Here is a 24,602-nt window from a genome sequence, read left to right as displayed (position 1 = left end):
AACAGGTTCACCACTATCCTTTAGAGACTGGAACCAGACATCCTTACCTGTCTGATATATTCTGGTAATTTCAATCCCATATTAATATCCCTCAGCTGCTCTCTGCAGTGGTTTAGCAAACCAGCTGTAGAAAGAATAATTTGATGTCCTCAACATGTGTTTAAATATTAACTGGCAGATCTCACCTCATTAGTAGCCACAAATACCCCTATTTCTCACATGCAGCAGTGTTTAATCTGCTGTTACCTTTAAAGCTATCTGCAATGGAGGAAAGTGATCTACTCCATTCTTCAATAAGATTGGCACAAATTTTCAGGGAATGTTTGGTAGATTACTGCTGTTTTTAAGTCTCTTAGAAATAAGTAAAGTTATCAATGTAGGATATAATTGGCTTTCTTTTAGTGTTTGACACTGAAACATGATTTCTGATTTGTAATAAACCGAGAAATTCATATATATGTAGATTTGCCTTTCTGCTTTTCAGTTTTTATTGTTAATCTTTTCACATGATTATTGTTTTTGAACCAAATTCAATTATTTATTGTTCCTTCGTTTATTCAAATAAGGTCAAAGCTCACAAAAACTGGTGTCTGAAATTTATCAACCAGTGGCAGTACTCTTAATAAGCACCGAGATCATGAGGCTGAGAGCCAATATTATAGATAGGTATCTTAACGCAGTGTCACATTGCAGATTGGATTTCCAATCCCATTTTAAGGCATTGGAACTCAGAGATACAGTGAGTTAAATACTATTTAGATAATTGCACCTACAAATAAACCTAGTCTATAGATGTGTTATATTTCCTGTACTTATATGCTAATTTTATTACTGGCTGCAACATGATTCAACAAGTCACTTGGTTTATTTTCTGTAAAGAACCAAAGTGCTTTCTTAAAGTTGACATTTATAATCTCAGCTGCAACAAAAAATTAATTTCAAAAGCAATTTGTTTGGAATACTGCAACGTTAACGTCATAGCTGAGAGAAAGAACGTGAAAAATAACTCAGAGTCACAGACCAGGTATTGGAAAGTGGGATTAGAATGAGCAGCCAGTTTATTCAGCGAATGAAGAAATGATGGGCTGAGTGGCCTGTTTCTATTGTCTTTCTACAGTTCTGTGATGAGCAGAGGTCTGTCCTTAAATAGTAGCTTTCAATCTGGACTACAGACATAAATTCACTCGGTAGCTTATGCTAATTATAGTTGGGAAGTTGATAGAAAAATATGGAGAAAGCCCCATAGGATTTAATGCAAGAAATGGGCCTGTGATAGCAGAGGGGCTGTTACTATCAGAAAGCTGAACAAGCTTGGGCACTTATCTCCAGACAAGCGAAGGCTGAGGGGTGACCTGTTCGAGGTCTTTATGATTGCGAATGTGTTTTATCGGACAGAAATAGAGAAGATGTTGTCACTCCTGTGTGAAACCAGATTTACGGGCCATAAATATAGGATAATCTCTAAAGCATCCAACAGGGAGTTGAGCCAGAAAGTGTCTAGCGTATGGAATGTACCACCCATAGAGTTGGGTGAGACAAATGGTACTGATGCATTAAATGGGAAGCTAGATAAACACATGACAGAATGGAGGGATATATTGTTGGCGTTATATATAGAAAGTGGAAGGAAGATTGTGTGGAATATAGACAATGGCCTGGAACTGTGTCTTGCTGTAAATAATTGAATTGAATTAGGTTTATTGTCACATGTACACACATGAGGACAGTGAAAGGTTTGCAAGTTGCCACTTTCGGTGCCATTTAGCAACAAAGCAAAAAAGTAAAGAAAACAAAGTTAAAAGGTTAAACAAATAACAATATCATCTAATACTGGGTATACTGTCCAGCACTTCTCATCTCTTTTGTTTTAGTATTTAAAACCCTGTTCCGGTATTGAAATCATGGATGGTTTTGATAGAGCAAATAAAGTGAAACATTCACTGGCGCAGCAAGGTCAGTAACTTAGAATCATAGAGATGTACAGCAAGGAAACAGACCGTTTGGTCCAACCCGTCCATGCTGACCAGATATCCCAATTCAATCTAGTCCCACCTGCCACCCAGCCCATATCCCTCCAAACCCTTCCTATTCATATACTCATCCAAATGCCTTTCAAATGTTGCAATTGTACCAGCCTCCACCACTTCCTCTGGCACCTCATTCTATACACATACCACCCTCTGAGTGAAAAAGTTGCCCCTTAGGTCTCTTTTATATCTTTCCCCTCTCACCCTAAATCTATGCGCTCTAGTTCTGGACCCCTCAGAGGGACATTATTTAAGGTGATTGGTAAAAAAGACAAGAGATGCCTTGAATAAATATTTTCAATATAGTAAGCTCTTGAGACTTGGAATGCATTTGTTGAAAAGCTATTAGAGCAAATTAACAGTAAATTTTAAAAGGAAATTGGATACAGATTTGAAAGGGAAATATTTACAAGGCTGTGAAGAAACATTGCATTATTTATTTGGAGAATGACTGCAGAAAGCTACAGAACAGAGGGATTTGGGAGTCCTCTTCCATGAATCACATAAAACTAGCATCCAAGTTCAATGGGTAATATGGAAGGCAAAAGGAATACTGGCGCTTATTTAAAAGGGAATGGAGTATAAATGTAGGGAGAGTTTGCTAAATTTATACAAGGTACATTTCAGCTGCAATACTCTGTAATTTTGAGAACCTTATCAATGGAAAAGTATACTGATATTGAAATCAGTCCAGAGAAAGTTCTTTAGTGTGATACTAGCTATGAAGGGACTGACTTCTGAGTAGAGGTTGAGTAGATTGGGCTTATTCTCATTGGAATATAGAAGAATGAGAGGCAATTTTATTGAAACATGCAAGATTGTTAGGGGACTTGACAGAGTGGATGCAGAAAGATTGTGGGAGAGTCTAGAATGAGAGGGCTTAACCTTGGACTGAGGGGTCACATGTTTAGGATAAAGATGGAGGAAGACGGTTGTGGTTGTTGGAAGTCACTCATTTCAGCTGCAGGACATCACTGCAGGAGTTCCTCAAGGTACTGTCCCAGACCCAACCATTTTCAGCTGTTTCACCAATGACTTTCATTCCATCATAAGGTCTGAAGTGGGGACCTTTACTGATGATTGCACAAAGTTCAGCACCATTTGGAACTCATCCAAAACTGAAGCAGTTCATGTACAAATGCAATAGCATCTGGACAATATACAGGCTTGGGCTGACAAGTGGTAACTCACAGAAATGCCAAGCATTGACTGTCTGCAATAAAATGCAATGTAACCATCACTGAATCCTCCACTATGAACATCCTGAGGGTGACCATTGACCAGAAACTCAACTGGACTCGGCACATAAACCCAGCAGTTACAACAGCAGGTCAGAGGCTCGGAATACTGTGACGAGTAACTCACCTCCTGATTCCTTAAAGCCTGTCCACTGTCTACAAGGGACAACTCAGATGTGTGATGCAATATTCCCCATTTGTCTGGTTGAATGCAGCTTTAAACAACTCTCAAGAAGCTCAACATCATCCAGGGACAAAGCAGTTGGTTTGATTGGTATCACATCCACAAACATCCAATCCCCCCACCACTGATGCTCAGTAGCAGCAGTGTGCACTATCGACAGGATGCACTGCAGAAATTCATTGAAGATTCTTAGACTGCACCTTCCAAACCAACAGCAATTCCATCTGGAAGAACAAAGGGCAATAGATACATGAGATGTCCATCACCTCCAAGTTCCCTCCAAGCTATGCATCCTGCTGACTTCACTCTCACTGAGTCAAGATCCTGGAACCTGCCCAAAGGGCATTTTGGGTCTATCCACAGCACATGGACTGCAGCGGTTCAAGAAGGCAGCTTACCCCCACCTTCTGAAGGGGCAACTAGGGACGGGCAATAAATGCTGGCCCAGTCAGTGATCACTGTGTCCCATGAACAAATAAAAAAAACTCTTCACTTGGAGGGTGAATTCTTTACAGCAAAGTATTGTTGGGCCCATTAAGTATTGCTCAAGGCTAAGATTGACAGACATTTAATCAGTAAAGGAATCAAAGGTTGTGGGGAAAAATGGAATTGAAGACCATGAGATTTGCCATGATCTCTTTGAATGGTAGAGCAGGCTTAATGGGACGAATGGCCTAATTCTGCTCCTGTGGCCTTACAAGGTAACAGGATATTAGGATTCATTGTACATCGATATTAAACAGCTGACACAGTCTTGATTGGTTCAATGGCCTCATCATCTGGTAAAACGACCAGCTGTCTCGTGGTGTCCCTGGACTTCACACTATGAACAGGAGTAACAGGAGCCCAACTTACAAAACATTATCCCACTAGGTTTTCCAGGATTTTCAAAGCTTTATTTTTTAAAATTAAGATTAATCTTCTCACTGCAGCTGTGATAAACCGCAAGAAAAGAATGATAGAGGCATCAACATTGTGCATCATCTTCATTTTTTGCACACCACTTTTATTTCTTAGTTATAAAAATGATTGGAGATGGGGGAATAACAGCAGTTCATATGATGCTAACATTGGCAAATTATGTCATAAAAATTGGGCATGTCGAAGGAAAATCTATTGAATAGCTTCAGGAAGAATTGGACGACGCATTGGGAATTGCAGGGTCCTTTAGGATGAGTGAAATAGTGTAAGCTCAGTGATCTTTCTCATTCATAGCTATCGTAGCTGTGGCCTCGATGGAAAACACTCACGTGTTATTCTCGAAGTAGGAACAAATGATTGCAGATGCTGGAATCTGTACTGAAAACAACCAGTGCTGGAGATCACAGCGGGTCAGGCAGCATCCACGGAGAAAAAGCGAGCTAATGTTTCGAGTCCTAATGATTCTTCATCAGCACTGAAGGGTCATCGAGGCTTGAAATGTCAGCTTGCTGTCTCTTCATGGATGTTGCCTGACTCGCTGTGATCGCCAGCATTTGTTGTTTTCAATTTTATTCTTTTCAATTCCTGCTCTAGAGGTTTCAATTCCATTATTCTGATGGATATTCCTGTTCCAATAATGAGGGAGGGCTGGACTATTACAAGTGTTGTTCTTAGGCCTTTAACTTTTATGTATTAGATGTTAAGCCAAGGCTGTGATTTCCTTCTTTGACTCCCTGTTATTATAGTACTGCCAGTGGAAGGCTCTTGCTGTGAATAAATTGGTTGCCATGTTTTCTACATTACATTCGTATTTCCGATGTCCTTCATTGGCCTGTGATTGGACGGCCTTTCTTTCCTTAAGATCCTTTGGGAGATAATCAGCAAGTTGCTCACTCCTGACTTGTAATTCTCCCAGTCCTGTACTGAGGTTCCTGTACTCCCCCAGATCCTTTGTCCTGTAATGAGGCTCCTGCCCCCCCATCCTGTCCTGTAATGAGGTTCCTGCTCCCTCATCCTCTGTCCTGTAATGAGATTCCTGCTTCCTCATCCTCTGTCCGGTAATGAGATTCCTGCCCTCCATCCTCTGTCTTGTAATGAGGTTCCTGCACTCTCCATCCTCTGTCCTGTAATAAGGTTCCAGACCCTCCATCCTCTGTCCTGTAATGAGGCTCCTGCCCCTCCACCCACTGTCCTGTAATGAGGTTTGTATACTACCCCATCCTCTTTCCTGTAATGACATTCCTGCCCCCCCATCCTCTGTCCTGTAATGAGGTTTGTACACTCCCCCATCCTCTGTCCTGTAATGAGGTTCCTGCTCCCTCATCCTGTCCTGTAACGAGGTTGCTGCACCACCCATCCTCTGTTCTATAATGAGATTCCTGCCCCTCCATCCTCTGTCCTGTAATGAGGTTCCTGCACCCCCATCCTCTGTTCTATAATGAGGTTCCTGCTCCCTCCACATCCTCTGTCCTGTAATGAGGTTCCTGCTCCCTCCCCATCCTCTGTCCTGTAATGAGGTTCCTGCACCCCCATCCTCTGTCCTGTAATGAGGTTTCTACACCCCCATCCTCTGTTCTGTAACGAGGTTCCTGCTCCCTCCCCAACCTCTGTCCTCTAACAAGGTTCCTGCACCCCCATCATTTGTTCTGTAACAAGGTTCCTGCCCCTCCATCCTCTGTCCTGTAGTGAGGTTCCTGTTTCTAGTCCACCTCTAATGAGCAGTTACCACAGAGAGTCTTCTTCTTTCTCAATTGCTGGTGTATTTATAAAGCTTCCAATTTTTATTTCAGGTTTGTAGTTGTGTTTAGCTTCCTTTTATGTGTTTCTGTTGGAAACAGATGTTGGTTTCTGCACTGGACCAATAAAGTTTAGTGAAGATTATATTGCTTGGCATTACAATAACGTGCACAGTGTGCAGTTCTGAACTCAATCAAGGCTGAATCCTCTCCAGGCTTCAGTCACTGATCCAATTATGGCTTCAACAGAAATCTTGGAACATTGTTGAACTGGCTCCAACTCAGTAAAATGTGTCTCTCGAGCCAATAAAGCTTGCGTTGTTTTTCGAGTAGAAGTCAGGATGACACCTAGCCCACTTCCTGTGAGTCTAACAAACTGTGATTGGATGTGACTCGATGTGCAAGAAAATCATTTAAAGTGACACTGACCATTAAGCCATTTTCTGGGCCAAAAAGAGAGAAAAAACATGTGTTGGTTTTGGGTTTTTTGCAGCCTTGACATGCCTCAAAGTGTTTTATTAAAAGTTATGTACTTTTTGAAGTGTACCCATTTCTTTACCAAGGGAATGGCAGGAGTCATTTTGTGCACAGAAAGTTCCCACAAAAACAGTATGGAGACAATGATCAGATGATCCTGTGATGATGGTTGAGACAGCAAAGTTTAGATGACCTTATATTTACTGAAAATGTGAAGCAGGAGGCTGATCCATAGTCTTTGACGAGACATGTCTGAAAGTAATGAAGGCATGCTTGAAGACTTAACATAGAATGGTCAATGAACAGAGTAAGACCTTAATTTGTAATAAAAACTGAAAACTCTGGAAAAAATCAGCGGATTAAACATCCTCAGCAGTTTGCTTTTGATCTTTATTTATAAACTTGGCTTTACATTATCATTTCCCTTTAGAGAAGTGAAGTTGAGAGAAGATTAGGTAGCAGTGTTTGAAATCAAGAGCAGCCGAGATAGAGTAGGTAAAGAAACATTGTTGCCGTTGGCGGTAGCATCAAGAGCCAGAGGGCACCAATTTAAGGTAAAAGAAACAACAGTGAAATTTCGAAGGACATTTCCATGCAGCAAGGGGTTCAGGTCTAGAACACAGTGTCTCATTATTACAATGTCACCTTTTGAGCTGGAGGAGATTACAGAGATAGGCAGGGGCAGAGCCATGGAATGATATGGAAAAAAAAGATGAAAGTTTTAAACTTGAGGCACTGTCGGCCTGTCGCCAATATGAGTCATCAAGCATAGGATGGGCTGGTGGATGGATAAATTGATGTGAATCTCAAAAGTAACAGAACAACCAATAAAACCTGCCATGTCTGTCCCTAAAGTCTCCTGGTGTCCCTCACCCATCATTTATTCCTCAATCACAGCCAAAAGAAGATTAAATGCTTGTTGCTTTATGGGATGCTTCTGTGTATATTATTTACATCATATCAGCATGTGCACTTTATTCCAGTCCTCTGACAAGATGCCTCATAACGGAGAAAAAAATTAACTGAATCTCTTGATTTGCTCTTTCAGAAAGGTGTATTCCGATTGTCAGATGAAGATTACTTCATCGAACCTTTGGAGGGATATTCCTGGGATGAAGATAGAGCACAGCCTCATGTTGTTTACAAACGGCACGCTCCAGAAACAAAAGGGTTGGAGCCTCACTGGTTGGATGAATTGATGGAAAGGCCGACTAACAAGGGTCCTGAAGAAAATAGAGTGTGTGGTGTGTCAGGTAAGTTCAACAATAGATTTCTGCAGTGCAAAGAGTTCCTCAAGTCTCTGTTAACCGTGAGAGACAGGTATCCAGTGTGAAGGTCAGATGTTGGAAATGTCGCTGTTGTTTGTTTCTATTGGGTACTCTTTGAGAAGTTGCAGCTGACAGCAATACAGACTTTCCTGCTCTCAACTGCACTCTTGAACATAAACCATTAAGTTTCTAAGAATGAGGGTCCATCCTTTTATAATGTGCTCAATTTCCAAACCCCTTAAATCTAAACACTGTCCTGACTTGGAAATATATCACTATTACTTCACTGTCACTGGGTCAAAAACCTGGAATTCCCTCCCAAGGATCAAAAGCACATAGTCTGCAACAGTTCAAGAAGGCAGCTTACTAGCACCTCCTACAGGGCAACTAGGGATGGTCAATAAATACTGGCCCCTCAAGTGAACAAGTGAGAAAAGACTGATTGCCTCAACCAGCCAGTAACTACATTATTGTTGTATAATGTGACTACCAGGATAACAGAAGGCAAATTCGATCAGAATTAGGACGCTGATCTTTTTATTTCCAGCAATTCTTATTTTTTAAATGCATTCAAGAGATTTGTTTGTCCTTCTGAGCCAGATTACCTCTTGCCCGTCCCCAGTTGCCCTTGAGAAGGTGGCGGTAAGCTGCCTTCTTGAACAATTATAATCCATGTCATGTATGTATGCCCACAATGCTTCTAGAGTGGGAATGCCATAATTTTGGCATTAGCACAGTCTACTACTTGAGGCAATGTATTTGTTTATTCTGAATTTCACAGCAATAAAGCTCCAGTTACAAACCTGCTCCCTTCTACCCACTCCACACAGCTGTCTCCCACTAACACTTACCTCCAATCCTCCACCTCCCACCCAATCCCTCCAACCTTCTCCTTTTTACCCCGGCCCTCTTCCTTCCACCTTCCCCTTAAAACTCTATTTCCCCTTCCCTCAACGTGCTCCCTCAGACCCATTTGTCTCAGCCAGTCCCCCTCTCACCCTCTCCCTCTCACTCTTACACTCTGTGCCTGTTTCTGTAATTCTGTGCAACTAGTCAAGATGAGAAAATTGCATTTCCTTTGTTGCCTTCTCATGTTTTATACTTCCTTACCTGCTAGCACTTGCCTGTGTTTAATCCCCTACATTCTTACTGGAGATACCAGTAAACCTAGCTCTAACATGAACATACTTCAGAAAACTGAGCCAAACTTTAATGAGTAGGGATGCAAACCTCATTTCAACTGAATACGAATGTTATTTGTTGTTAAAGTAAGTGTACAGTCTCCTCCTCTTGTATTTGAATCATACTACCTTCTTGTAATTATGTTAGATAAACAGAGACAGGAGTAGGCCATTCAACTCCTCTATCTAATTCCATCATGTAGCAGAGAGCTGAGGACATCACAGCATTCAATCTATTGATTTACTCTGCTACTGGTCCCTACCTCACACCAAGACCAGTTCATCCATCACACCCTGAGCTTTGACCTTTCCTAGCTCCTTTTCAACAGATCATTTTCACACAGAACATCTAACTTAATTGGGACTGATCTGTACCATGACCCCAAATACCTCAGCCTATCAAAAATCAGTCGATCCCAGCTTTGAAATTTTCATAAATGTCAGCAAGTATTTTGGGAGTGAGAGCTCCAGATTTCCAGAACCCCTTGTATGAAGGTATGCTCCTCTGGTGGCCTGGACACTTTCACATTTAATACTTCCATCACTCCCCTATTGGTGGTCTGTCATTAGAGCTTTAAGCTCTGGAATTCACTTTTTTTCTCTGACTATCTACTTCTGTCTCTGGCTTTAAAATACTTATAGGCTGCATCACTGGCCAAATCTTTGCTCATCTGCCCCTGTTTTGCCTTGTCGTAGAATTCCTACAGTGTGGAAGCAGGCCATTTGACCCATTGAGTCCACACCCACTCTCCGAAGAGTATCCCACCCAATCCTTCTAACCCTGCATTTCCTACGGTTAACTCACCTAGCCTGCATGTCCCTGGACGCTATGGGAAATTTCCCATGGCCAGTCCACCTAACCTGTGCATCTTTGGATTGTGGGAGAAAAACCCACGCAGACACAAGAAGAATGTGCAAACTCCACACAGACAGTCACTCGAGGCTGGAATCATACCCAGATCCCTGGCACCGCAGGGCAGCAGTGCTAACCACTGAGCCACCGTGCCACTCCAGCTTAATGTCAAAGTTTATAAAGTGTCTAAGGATGTTTTGATGCATTAAGGAGGTATATACAGGAACTTTGTTACTATTATTGTTGAGGTTGTTGTTGAAAGAGGAGGAAAGAAAATCAGGGGTACACCAGAGGCCAGAATCAGCCATGTGCAGAGATTGCAGAGGGTTGTGAAGTTTGAAGCTAGGACGGGTGAGGCCATAGGATGATTAAATTAGACATTCTGGTGAAAAGGATCCAGGAAAGATCAAAGCTCAGGGTTTGATGGATGAACTGGTCTTGGTGTGAGGTAGGCTACTAGTAGCAGAGTAAATCAATAGATTGAATGCTGTGATGCCCTCAGTTCCCTGCTACATGACAGCATATATTCTGGATTAGGGAATACGCTTACAACTTCACTTATTGTATTTGTGGTACATGTGCCACCTCCTCCCTCTCACTCTCATTGCAAGAGTGAACAACAAACACAAAGACGATGTAAAATCGAGAATCTGTGGCATGTGACCCAGTCAGTACTCTTCATCCTGGAGTGTACAAGAAGGAAATGACAGCTGTGTTCTGATCCCGCTGCTATCATCAAGATAGGAAAGCAAAGAAAATGTTCAAAATCATTTTATAAAGATGTTAATAAATTAAATTAAAATGATTTTTCATTAGTTTGGCACAAGGCACAGTCAATGATCAGATTGAATGCTCAACCGGCCTATCTGACCAGTCTGCCTTTAATACCTTCAAGCTCATAGATCCACCATCTGAGTTCAGAAAGAGAGAAAGAGCTGATTATCTCGCCAGCCAGCTTTTCATTGCAGAGGTTGCTGAAGGGTCATGGTGTGACTGGCCGCGGTGTGACCAGATAGTGCTATCAGCCTGAAACAGAAAATTCAAAGATGACCCTGGAGGTTTAAGTTTGAACTCCTGCCTGTCTCCCTGGATCAGTTTTGGTTGCTATCATTCAGCTGAGGTATAAACCTGAAGCTCTGGCCAATATCTCTCAGAGGGATGTCAAAGATTCACGGCCCTCAGCAGTTATCCCTTGGCCAATGCCAAGAACAGATGCTATGGTTGTCTATGTGTGGGAGCCTGCTGTGTGTGAATTAGCTGCCACATTTCCTATGTCACAGCCAATGATTACACACTTCAAATGTCAACCATTGGCTGTAAAGCCTTTGGGGTGTCTTAAGATCATGACCATAAAGATTGATGTGTTATCCCGCCACACTGACATTGTGCATGTGTAATCTCCTGGGTGAGTCAGAGAAACACAGAGCCAAAATGGGGGAAAGGAAATGCTTTGGGGAAATGGTTTCTGACCCCTCTCCTCAGGAGATTGAAATCGAGGCAATCACACAGACCAAGTGTTACCTATAAAAATACACTCACCTTCTATGTGATGCAATCTCCATTCCAGTCAGGAACTGGAGTTTAGATCCGAGGAGCAGAATGCTGCCTGACCTGCAGTGCTTTTCCAGCACCACTCTAATCTAAACTCTGGTTTCCAGCATCTGCAGTCCTCACTTTTGTCCAGTCAGGAACTGGTCAAAGTCCCTCTGGAACTGACCAATAGCACATTCCAGAGGCTGATGACTCTCTGGGGCTGCGAAGATCATGTTCTCACTTTTCCAAAGTTGAACCTCATGCTTCCTGGACCTCTTTCATCATTTACACTGTAATGATCTATCAATAGGGATGCTATCTAACACTTTAATGATTTGTAGACCATCTTTTCATTCAGTAATTTTAGCAAAACAAACGTCACTTGTAGAAATAGATCTCACCCTCCTCTGATGGAGACAAAATTGGAGATTTCAGGAGGTGGGGATTTGTTCTTTCAAACATCGCTAACTGTGCAAGAGGGAAAACAGTGCCTTTGGAAAATATTAATGATTCTCTTCAAATTAAAAAAAAACTTGCCTCAGAGAAACAACAAAGCTACAATATGTGTATTGAGTTGTAATTTACGTGTCAGCTTCTTTGCTTCTCTAGCACGTTACTCTTACAGGAGATACAAAGACAGAAGTTGGAAGGAGTTCAGCCAACTAGCAGCTGTTCCTATTTTCCATGGATAGGGCTACACCCAGAATAGATCTCCAGATATCATCTCATTTCTTAACCCTATTAATGCTGAGGCTAATCGAGTTGGAGAACACATTGTAATCAGTCACTCTCCCTAATGGGATGCACCAACAGGGTTTAGCACCAACCTTTCCCCTCTCTTTACCTCTTTTTCCACCTTTTGTGATCTGCATGGCCATTAACAAGCTTTACATGTAAATTAATCTGTTGGAAAACACAACTGATTTACTGGTGATGGTTGATAGATGAAACACGGGTGATTTGGTGATGGTGATGAGAAAAGCATTCAGTTGTGTGCAAGAGCAGTTCTGGATGTAAGAAAAGACACTGCTAATAGGTTACTTTTGTGGCACAGTGATCATGCCCTAACCAGGACACCCATGTTCAAGTGACACCTGATCCAGAAGTGTGTCATAATATCCCTGAATAGGTTGGTTAGAAAATATCTTTATTACTAACAGTAATGAACAGCTTATTTCTGTGCTGTAAACTCCATTAATCCGGATTTATAGTCAGATACTTTGAGAGACAAAGGCATTTATTTGTCTATCTATTGGTGTTTTATTTTCTTGGTGAGCAAGTGTACCCACAGTTAGTGTTGTTATTTGTATAATGGTTATATTCATTACCTCCCTGCAAATATTACTGTACCATACATGGAAAAAAATAACATTTTTGGAGAGTCTCAATTCTCCGCGACTTGCCATTATCCAGGATGGCCCCCTCCGTTACCGAGGATAATGGACTCTCTGTGTACTTAAAATAACAACAACCTGCATTTACAAAGAACCTTTAATGTAGCAAAACATCCCAAGGCACCTCACAGAAATATTATCAGAACATGAATTTGACACTGAGCCATGTAAGGCAATACTCATACAGATGGTTGAAAGTTTGGTGAAAAAGGAAAGTTTGAAGGAGTGTCTTTTAAATGAAGATCAAGGTGGAGAGGTTTATAGACAATAGGTGCAGGAGTAGGCCATTCTGCCCTTCGAGCCTGCACCACGATTCAATATGATCATGGCTGATCATCCTTAATCAGTATCCTGTTCCTGCCTTATCTCCATAACCCTTGATTTCACTATCCTTGAGAGCTCTATCCAACTCTTTCTTAAATGAATCCAGAGACTCTGGGGCACTCACCCCTCAGCGGAAACATGTTTCCTGCTGCCAGAGTGTCCAATCCTTTAATAATCTTATACGTCTCAATCAGATCCCCTCTCAGTCTTCCAAACTCAAGAGTATACAAGCCTAATAGCTCCAGTCTTTCAGCGTAAGGTACTCCCGCCATTCCAGGAATTGACCTCGTGAACCTACGCTGCACTCCCTCAATAGCCAGAATGTCTTTCCTCAAATTTGGAGACCTGAACTGCACACAGTACTCCAGGTGTGGTCTCACCAGGGCCATGTACGGCTGCAGAAGAACGTCTTTGCTTCTATACTCAATCCCTCTGTTATGAAGGCCAGCATGCTATTAGCCTTCTTCACTACCTGCTGTACCTGCATGCTTACCTTCATTGACTGGTGTACAAGAACACCCAGATCTCTCTGTACTGCCCCTTTACCTAAATTGATTCCATGTCGGTAGTAATCTGCCTTCCTGTTCTTGCCACCAAAGTGGATAACCATACATTTATCCACATTAAACTGCATCTGCCATGCATCTGACCACTCACCTAACTTGTCCAGGTCACCCTGTAATCTCCTAACATCCTCCTCACATTTCACCCTGCCACCCAGCTTAGTATCATCAGCAAATTTGCTAATGTTATTACTAATACCATCTTCTATATCATTAATATAGAGGGACTTCTATAACTTCGGGCTGGTTGTGAAGTGATTAACATTCGGCCTCTGCAAGAGGCCAGAGTTGGAAAGACTTTGGGAGGGTTAAAAGAACTGGAGGAAGGGATGGTGAGGAGAGGGGCCACAAAAGGGAATTGAAAGCAAAAAAAAGTAAAGATGTTGCTGGATTGGAACTGATGCTAATTCAGTAACTACAGGGGTGATGGGTGAAAGGGAATCTTTGTGCCTTGTGGACTCACTGGACTAGTGATGAAGAGGGTCAGGTGAATGTATTGGGGCCACGTGTTCACATCTCAGTGTAGTTATTAAATCTGGAGTTGAAAGCTATATTATAAATCAAAAAAAAAATTAATTATTGTTCAAAAACCCATATAGTTCATGCATACCCTTACCTGGTCTGGCCTACACGTGACAACCATCTGATGAAGGAGCAGCACTTCCAATTATACCGGTTGGACTATAACCTGGTATTGTGTGATTTTTAACTTTGTACAGCCCAGTCCAACACCAGCATCTCCAAATCAGACCTCAGCAATATTGTTGACTTGCTTAACTGCCCTCTGAAATGGCTGAGCAAGCAAGTTCAAGGGCAATTAGGAATGGCAGCAAATGCTGCCCCTCAATGGAATAGCTGAGTCTCCAGCTTTGACAGAAGCAAATATGTGCACAAGTGCCAATCGGACTGAGCACGCTCTGTGTCTGAATAAAATATGTTCTTCCTGTCAGCTGTTTACAATACACACAGGGATGCAACCACACCGAGTTTCTATTGTAATGCGGAATGTCATCTTCCTGCTGTGGGATGTGGCTAAATTCCCAGGAGGAAATCTCTGAAAGGTAGAGAAACCACTTGAGAAAATGACTGATACTATCTGTGAGTTTACTGACCAATGATCAACATGAAAAAAATCGTATCTCAGAAATATTTGGCTCATTTCATTGTCCAAATATCATCTGGCATAAGATTTAACACAAAAACAGAACTTGCATTTATATATCACCTTTTCCGTCCTCAGAATATTACAAAGTACTTTATAGCCAATTAGATTTCTTTGAAATGTGGAGAATACTGTGATGTAATAAACAACAATTTAAGCATAGCAAGTTCCTATACCAGCAACTTGATAATGATCAGATAATCTTTTTGTTAAGTGATGTCGATTGAGGATTAAATATTGGCTGGAGACCAAGGTAAAATTTATTGCTCCCTGAATACTGTATGTGCCATGGCAACTTCTAGATTCACCCGAGAGAGCAGAGGGGGCCTCCGTTTAATACCTGACGGGACTAGTCAGTGCAAGTGTGGCGTTAATTTTGATTCTTGTAATTGTTGTAGCCACTTCTATTTATGAAGCTTGTTTGTGAATGACCAAAAGTAAGAACTGAAGGAACTGTTTAATCTTTTGTGCCTGTAAGGGTCAGAATACTTTACAAAGGTTCCCAATCCTCCAGAATGGAGTCTCCAGGAATTAAACAGAATACAGTAATTTAAAAGAAAATCTTCAACAGCATTTAAAAAAAAGTATGATCTTATAAAATCTCTTTCCTTGAATGCTTTTTGTTTATTAATTATGGAAGTAGAGGTTTGAAGAGGGGGAGAGGAAGGGATGTTTGACAACTTCATTCGCCGAATTGAGTGATGCAGAGCCAGCTCATTTTCCTGTTGGCTGCAGGAGGCTGTTGTATCATGAGGATAGACACAATGGCCAATCAATGGCAGAATGGGAGGAGGGCAGTGATTGGACGGTGGGGATCACCCCAGTGCCAGATTTGGCAGCACAGAGTTCATTAGAATGAACGATCTTCGCCTTATCCCAAAACCTGCTCAAAGTTAGTCAAACACAATGGAACATATCATCCCTGTTTGTTGCTGTTTTTTTCATGACCTTTAAGCCTAAATGTCAGCTTCCAGCTGCAGGACTGCAATATCCAACTGGGCAAAGAGCCCAGGAAGGGAGGGATTTAATCACAGCTTCAGCAAGCTGAACAAATAAAGTTGCGTATCATTGTCTGTTTCTGGTCCTTCAGTATGTCTCCTGTATCCAATCTCCTCTGACCTCTTGTGACCTCTCTTTGGCCTCGTGACAAACTCCTCCTATAGAACAAGGGACGATGAAAGAGGAGCCCATTCAGTCCCTGTTCTGACATTCATTGGTTGATCTGTTTCCATTTACCAACTTGGTTCCATTTCCCTCAAGTACTCTTGTCTAACAAGAATTTACTAATCACTTTCCAGGTGGTTGTGTTGTATTCCTTTTCTTCTTTGAAGGGTTAATCAGCTCCCATTAAAAATAAAGCGATAACTTTAGGGCAGAGTGATGGAATATTTGCAAACAAGAGCTCAAGATGTTTATAGAGTTTTACAGCATGGAAACAAGCCCTTTAGCCTATCGTGTCCATACGAGTCAAAGAACATCTGTCCATTCTGATCCCATTTCCCAGCACTTGTCCCACAGCCTTGTGCGCTATGGAGTTTCAAATGTTCATTTAAGCATTTCCTAAATGTCTTAAATGTTCCTGTCTTTACCATCCTCACAGGCAGTGAACTCCACATACCCACTGACCTCGGAGTGAAAAAGGTTTTCCTCAAATCCCCTCCAAATCGCCTGCTTCTTCCCTTAGCACTGTGCCCGATGGTTATTGACCCATCAAAGGTTTCTCCCTCTCTAAGCCCCACATAGCAGTGTAGACCTCAAGCAGATCTTCCCCTTCAGCCTTCACTGCTCTAAGGAAGAGAACTCCAGCCTATCCAGTCCCTCTTCATAGCTGAATCACTCCAGCATAGGCAATATCTTGGTGAATGCCCTCTACACCCTTTCCAGTTCAATGACATCCCTCCTACAGTGTGGAAACCAGAGTGATCCAGCTGAATTTAGCCAAACACAGGTTAGAGATATCATTCCAGCTCTGTGACTGACATCAATATATTCCAACGCGTACAAGTTTTCACTGCTCATCTGTCTATAAACCTTTGGGGTTTAAAGAACCTGATTCTGCTTTAGATTCAAAAGACAATTCAATGACAGCATCTCCTGAAACTGCAACCGTTACCATCTAGAAGGTCAAGAGCAGCAGGTACATGGGAACACCACCCCTTGCAAGTTTCAAGTCTTAGCGAGTTTTGAGAAGATTTGTACCTCAGGTTGAGGTTCTGGATGTAGGTATCTTCGCTCAAGGCCCACTGAAGATGTTACCTAGTATGGTGATGAAATGTCTGGAAATGAACCTCCCAGCTCAGCGAGCAAACCTACATCCAAGTTTCAAGTCACTCACTATCCTGATTTGGGACTACATCACCATTTGTTCACTGTGGCTGCGTCAAAATCCTGAAATTACGCCCCTCCCACCACCACCGAACAACATTGTGGATTAACCCACAGCACATGGGCTACAATGATTCAACAGGGCAGCTCACCACCACCTTCTCCAGAGCATTTTGAGATTGGCATTTGATTAAAACCCTATGTTTGGCCTTGGCTGGTGAGAGTTAGTGGACTGCAAATTGGGCTTGTGAGTGTCTATGTATTCAGGAAAGATAGGAGAATATTAGAGGGATTGTGGACAATCTCAGGACAATTATTTTCACAATTTGAGGGAAAAAACCCACCAAAATGACACTCAGCCTAAGGGCTTGTTTGGATTCCAAGATTGGTGCAAGACACAAAACTGGGGCTAAAAGGTGAAAGGGCAGGTTTCATAGCGAGGATTGTATCCCCTTCAGCATCTAAAATAAAGAGTGATCTAATTGAAATGCTGACAGTGATTAAACAATTCGAAAGGGTAGATAGAGAGAAACAGGTTAATGCGGGGGAAGGGAGGATGGAGTTCTGAAAAAGGGGGCAGAAATCAGAGTAAGGGTTTTTAGGATGAAATCTGGAGGCACTTTATATAAAAGATCATGGAAATATGGAACTCTGTTACCCCCACAAAGTTGTTGATGCTGGGGATGAGTTGATTGTTTCAGAGCTGTGAATTTATTTTTGGCAAGGACATTAACCAATACAGTGGAATGGGGGGATGCGAATGGAAGGGGTGGGGGGCTAAATGTGCTAAAAGGCATATCGGCCATGACTTAATTGAGAGTTGAATAAGGCGGAAGGGGCTGAATTGCCTCCAGATAATGGGAGGTTTCTCTCCCAGAGCAGCAAGAGAAGCACAGAGCACCACAATGATCAGTGAGTGACTGCAGCAATGGTGCTGCTGCTTGTAGTGTTCCTTTAACTTAAATCTGGGTGGTTCCCTCTGTGATCAGGTTACATAACAAATTTGAAAGCCAGTTTGTAAATGTTCTTGGAATAAATACCCTTCATGCCAAGGGGCTGTGCATACGAGTGGAACAAATGAACATTGAAGCCATCGTGAGGATGCCAAACCATTCTGCTTTCCTATTGGAGCATTTTTCAGGCATGATGTCAATGACATGCCTCACAAATGTTAACCGTCCATTGATGCCAGATTCCAATTACAGTATGAAGCTGGTTCAAGCAGAATTGAAAACAGAAAACACTGGAAACACTCAGGGGATCAGGCAGCCTCTTGCAGCGTTGACCTGATGAATTTACTCTTTTTCTCTCTTCGCAGACACTGCCAGGTTGACTGAGTATTTCCAACGTCCCTCTCTTTGTTTCAGATTTCCAGCATCTGCCATAATTTACTCTGGGGTTGATTGGAGCTGTGTCAGTTACAAACATCAAGAAGGAAACAGAAATAGGGGCAACACAGCGGCTCAGTAGTTAGCACTGCTGCCTTATAGCAGCAGGGACCTGGGTTCGATTCCAGCCTTGGGCGACTGTCTGTGTGGAGTTTGTACATTCTTCCATGTCTGTGTGGGTTTCCTCTCATGATCCAAAGATGCGCAGGTTGGGGTGGGTTGGCCATGGGAAATTGCTTATAATGTTAGTGCATTATTCAGAGGTAAATGGGTCTGGGTGGGTCACTCTTCAGAAGGTTGGTGTGGACCTGTTGGGCCGAAGGGCCTGTTTCCACACTGTAGGAAATCTAAAACAAATGTTTTTGGCTCAGTGGCAGTTGGTTTGAGATTGGTGGATGGTTATTTACCACAAGACCCCAAGTGAGATTTCACGCTGTAGCTTATCAATCCCACCTCATTAACTACCTAGCCCACATTTTGGCATCCACTTCATCCCATTCTATTCCCATCTTACCACATGCCATTCCTGGATCATCTCTCTATTGCTGGGATATCATGGAATTGACCAGGCACCTTAAAAGCCAGTTGTGCACACCTACAAACACAGTCAGTCCGGGGCTGCCCTGCCTGGTTTGGTGCCCCTCTGTGTGGTCAGGGAGCTGGAGCTCCAGCTGGGATGAGGGTGGGGCTGATCTGGGATGTTCTCCTCCCCCAGGGACCAGCAGGGGAGACCCCAACACCAGGCCATGCCCAACCCTGAGGTTTCCTCCCCCCTGCACGAACAGTAACAGCTGTGCCACCCCGTTTCCATCTCCATTAATACCCACTTCTTTCTTATTCCAGGGGCAAACCAGCTCCAAAAGGGCAGGAAGAGCCCCGCTGGGTAGTGGTTGGCACATATCAGATGCCAGTGTCCAAGGACATGGGGGTGTGTGGCCAGTGCTCATAGATCATGCTGTGAGAAGTTGGTGCCCAGTGCCCACCATGGAGATTGGCTAACCTTATGAAGAGAGGTTGACTAAACTCGAACTTTTCTCTCTGGAGAGAAGGAGGAAGAGAGGTGACCTGATTGAGGTATACAAGGTAGTGAGGCGCATGGATAGAGTCAATAGCCAGAGACATTTCCCCAAGGCAGGATTGGCTGGCACAAGGGGTCATAGTTTTAAGATATTAGGAGGAAGATATAGAGGAGACAGACGTCAGAGGTAGGTTCTTTACGCAGAGAGTTGTGAATGCATGGAATGCGTTGCCAGCGGTGATGGTGGAAGCAGAGTCATTCGGGACATTTAAGTGACTGCTGAACATGTACATGGATAGCAGTGAGTTGAAGAGTGCGTAGGTTAGGTTATTTTATTTTACATTAGGATTAATCCTCGGCACAACATTCTGTGCTGTACTTTTCTATGTTCTACGTTCTATGGAAGTTTTTTGGAACAAGTGGTGAGCTGAAGATTCCAGGTCCCTGGTCTGAATTCCATGTCAAGCTGCTTCTTCCGGTTTGGTTAGGGAGGGAAGCTGAACATTAAAGATGGGAGTTAGGCTGTTAACTTGGTGTTTAACAAGCTTTAATTCCCCCTTTAATTGGCAACTCACTGCTCTCTGTGCCCCTCTGCAGATATATGAAAAATGGAGTGAGGTACTCCTGAGATTGAGATGGATGTCTTGTCTGATTCTGCCACAAATCTTGCCCACACCTCTCAGACCTCTGGAGGATTCTAGCCTTTGTTTTATGCACAGCTTTTCTAATCTCTGCAAGTCCCAAAGTGCTTTGCAGCCAATGAGGTACCTGCTGGAGTGCACCCAGCAGGATGTTCACCTCTGCCAACAATTCCCTGGTACAGAGCCTGCGTCCCATAAATGCCAGCAGTACCTGGCACTGATGTTACTGAATCTGTGACATTCTGACTCCAACAACACACAGGAATCGGAGCAGGTGACAACTGCTTTGTCCTCCTGAGTTTTCTCCGCTGCTCACAACGATGCGGTCTGAGCCTGTACCAACTCCAGCTTCCTGCACTATCTCTGTGTCCCTCAATTTCCTTAGCACACAACAATCTATCAATCTCTGACTTGAACATCCTCTCTGACTAAGCACCTACAGCTCTCTGACGTGTACAATTCCAGAGGTTCACAACCCCAGGAGGGAAGCAATTTCTCCCTTGTCTCAGTCTGTTATTCCGAGTCAATGAAATGGCCTCTGAGCAGCTGCCAAGAGAAGTTGGTGCTACTTGTTGTGTGATGGCACTGGGGAGGTGGAGGAAGGCTGTGCTGAAACCCTTCTCACCCACACGATGGTGATTTTGATTTTAAACATTTAATGAAACATGTTTTAGACTGACAACCAGCTAAAGTAAGCTGAGACTTTTGGCAAAGTCAGTGTGTTTGTCTTTCTCAGCCCCATACAGTCCGATCTCTGATTTAAATAGAATTCAAGTGGATATTGGGGTCGGTTTAAGATCCTTGCAAGGCAATGACTGTGTCAAACTTTCCCCAACATTGGAGGGTATGCATTCTGACTTTATAATTCCAGTTAACACGGTCAACTCTCCCTGACTCAGTAACAAAATAAATTGCTTCTGGTCAGGAAACCCAGTACTTGCTGAGAGGTGATAGTGAGTGTGGAAATCTCAGCTGCCGGGGAGATTTGCTGCTGTGCACTCCCCTCCTTTCAGAGATTCATTGTATTTTATGTTGAATGTCTAGACTGGCTTCTAAATATTCTCCGTCCCCTCTTGAAAGGGTTAGAACCTGGGGTTATAGGTCAGTGGAACAATTACCATTTAATAAACAGCTGTCATTTGTGTCTGGGCCTGGACTGCGTTGCATGGCACTTTGACAATGGGAGCATCACTGTTGAGTTTGATGGAGTGCTTTGGCATCTAACTTCACACTTCACCCTGTGGAGGCAGGAGCTATAACTTCAGCAAAGTTTACACACACTCCTCCAGCATCTCTTGCAAATCCAGCTATAACCAGTTCACTGAGCAGAGACTGTAACTCGAACCCAGCATTGATAGGATTAAAGAGCAGTTGCTAAGCAAGGTAGGGGGTTGGGGGTCAGCAGTTGTGTGATTGTATCCATTCCCTATTTGCCTATGCTGTAAATGATGCATTTGACCTCTGAGAAAGAGGCTCAAGCTGTGAGCAGAGAGAACTTTCAGCACCAGCTCACATGGGCAAATGCCACACCAGATAACATATCCCATGTCATTCTTCATTGCTGCAACATTGTGTGAGACTGATGCCTGGTGCTTCACAGGCCTCCATCTCTGAGCTTCTTGTTCAACTTTTATCTTACATTTCCCAGCACACTCACACTGAGGTCACAAACTATCAATTATTCCTGTGTCTCTCAATCTTTCAAATGCACTCAGCTCTTCTTCCTAATGTATCTCAATGATTATTTATAGAGTCATAGAATCATACAGTGCAGACTTGGTGGTACAGAATTAAACAGTACTATAAAGAGACATGAAATTAAAGCTTTTTGTCTTACATTCGTCAGGACTAGAACACAAGAAACTGATCCTAGAAAGGGAACTATGTTGTTGCACAAGTTGGTGTTTTCTTTCAATTTTGGATTTTTGCTTGCCAATCCTGATTAACAAAGAGGTGATGTGGAGTACCGGTGTTGGACTGGGGTGGACAAAGTTAAAAATAACACAACATCAGATTATAGTCCAGCAGGTTTATTTGGAAGCACTAGCTTTTGGAGCATGCTCCTTCATTAGGTACATGTGGGGCAGGATCATAAGACACAGAATTTGCAGCAAAATATTACAGTTTCACGCAACTCAAATGATATATTGAACAAACCTAGATTGCTGTTAAGTCTTTCATCTTTTAGAATAGGTTACGGGTTACGGTTCATTAATATGTAAATCCCAGAATTTCATTTAAGTCACATTCTCGAGATATGTTAAGGTTTGATAAAAAAAGGTGACAACTCAGCTCAGACAATGCATTAAAGGTTTGAGGTTAGAGTCTGTCTGTGTCCCAATTTTGAGTCAGACTGGTTCTATTTACAAAGTAGGACTTTATAAAATGCGAGATGGATTGACTGCCTGTAGGTTGTATGCCAGTAGAATGTATCAGCAAATACAATTCTGCAAATGCAAATGCACTCCATTGACCTATATGTGTGTGTGTGTGTGTGTGTGTATATGCATGAGAGAAAGTGTGTGTGTGTGCATGTGAGTGTGTGCATGTGAGTGTCAGTGCGCATGAGAGAATGTGTGTTTGCATATGTGTGTGATTGGTAGATTGTGTGCATAAGTGTGATAGAGTATAAGCCTGAGAGGGTGTGTGTCTGAGTATATGTGTGTGTTTCTGTGCGTGTTTGCGCAAGAGTGTATACAAGCACACACACGTACTCTTAAATACTCACACACTCACACAGACCATTTCTCATACACACACACATACAACCCCACACACACTCACAGACTTATACCCGATTACGCTCATGCACACATTCTACCAAGCACGCACACATGCAAACTTGTGCACTCACACTTACATGCACGCACTCACAAAAACACACACTCTCTCTCTCATGCACACACACGCACATATAGGTCAATGGGATGCATTTGCATTTGCAGAATTGTATTTGCTGATACATTCTACTGTGCTCAAAAAGCATACAACCTACAGGCAGTCAATCCATCTAGCATTTTATAAAGTCCTACTTTGTAAATAGAACCAGTCTGACTCAAGATTGGAATACAGACAGACTCTAACCTCGCACCTTTAATGCATTGTCTGAGCTGAATTGTCACCTTTTTTTATAAAACCTTAAGTTATTGTGAGAATGTGACTGAAAAGAAGTTCTGGGATTTATATGTTAGCGAACCAAAAAAATGAAAAACTTAACAGCAATCTAGGTTTGTTCAATATATCATTTCAGTTGCGTGAAACTGTAATATTTTGCTGTAAATTCTGTGTCTTATGACTCTGCTCCACAACTACCTGAGCAATGAAGGAGCAATGCTCCAAAAGCTAGTACTTCCAAATAAACCAGTTGGACTATAACCTGGTGTTGTGTGATTTTTAATTTTGGTTAACAAAAGAAAAGAAGTTTTGAATTCTAGGCTCTTTTCAGCAATGTTGAATTTCCAATGTATCCTTCAATTGAATGGAGGTCTTGCTCATACCTCACCTGGAGTATTGCACTATAATTGGATTCCAAATCCCATGAGAGAGAGAGAGAGAACATGTATATTCATCAGAACGATGCAGATAAAACATGCAAAAGTGGAACTGAAGATGAGATAAACCTGGGGATGGCATTGTGGAGAAACATACATGTGGGGAACGTGGCTTTTTGCATGTCGACCATTGCAGTACTGATGGCGGAAGTGAGGACTGCAGATGCTGGAAATTAGAGTCGAAAATGTGGTGCTGGAAAAGCACAGCAGGTCAGGCAGCATCCGAGGAGCAGGAGAATCGACATTTCACGCAAAAGCCCTTCATCATGAAAGGACTTTTGCCCAAAAGGCCGATTTTCCATTGCAGTACTGATGTCTATCTTTAAATGTCACCACCGCATTGAGTGGGTAATTTTAACTTGTCATAACCGGTGAGGAATTGGGGGAGGTGGTGCTCAGATCCCAGCCCACATTTAAAACTAGGTGCCAACTGGGTCCCATTGGGTTGCTTCCAGGCAATTTGTTTAAAGTGAAGCCCTCACTGCACCAACTCACATCCCAGTGATGTCACCATATGGTGCAAACTGACCCTGCAGTGGCAAAGTGGCAGTCTCCTAATTGTATGCAGGGAGTTAAGTGGATTTAGTATCAGAGGTTTAAAAGTGATTTAATCATTTTTGACTGTAGTCTACAATTCACAAGTGATGCTCCTCTCACCCCCTCCAGACCCTTTGTGGTTTTGAACAGTGATGTGAATTTCTGTTAAGTCTATGACTTTAATAAGATAGTTACAGAAGCTGATAGTGACTCTAGGGAACTGCAAACTGAGGGGTGTGAGATCAGATTGAATTTCACTAGCTTTCCTTTTCCATTTATTT

General features: G+C 42.5%; 1 protein-coding gene across 2 annotated transcripts in view; it reads left to right on the top strand.

Moving 5' to 3' along the window:
• The window catches only part of LOC122540889 (A disintegrin and metalloproteinase with thrombospondin motifs 7-like), a 184,685-nt gene that overhangs the window by 3,651 nt on the left and 156,432 nt on the right, over nt 1–24,602 (top strand). For both annotated transcript variants that reach the window (XM_043677125.1, XM_043677127.1), the window contains one exon: nt 7,632–7,836. In XM_043677125.1, the coding sequence (XP_043533060.1) occupies nt 7,632–7,836 (205 nt within the window). The remainder of the gene's footprint in view (nt 1–7,631; nt 7,837–24,602) is intronic.

The sequence above is a fragment of the Chiloscyllium plagiosum genome, chromosome 36 (assembly GCF_004010195.1).
Source record: "Chiloscyllium plagiosum isolate BGI_BamShark_2017 chromosome 36, ASM401019v2, whole genome shotgun sequence".
Lineage (NCBI taxonomy): Eukaryota > Metazoa > Chordata > Chondrichthyes > Orectolobiformes > Hemiscylliidae > Chiloscyllium > Chiloscyllium plagiosum.
The sequence above is the reverse complement of the archived record's forward strand: the minus strand, read 5'-3'. Positions and strand labels throughout refer to the sequence as shown.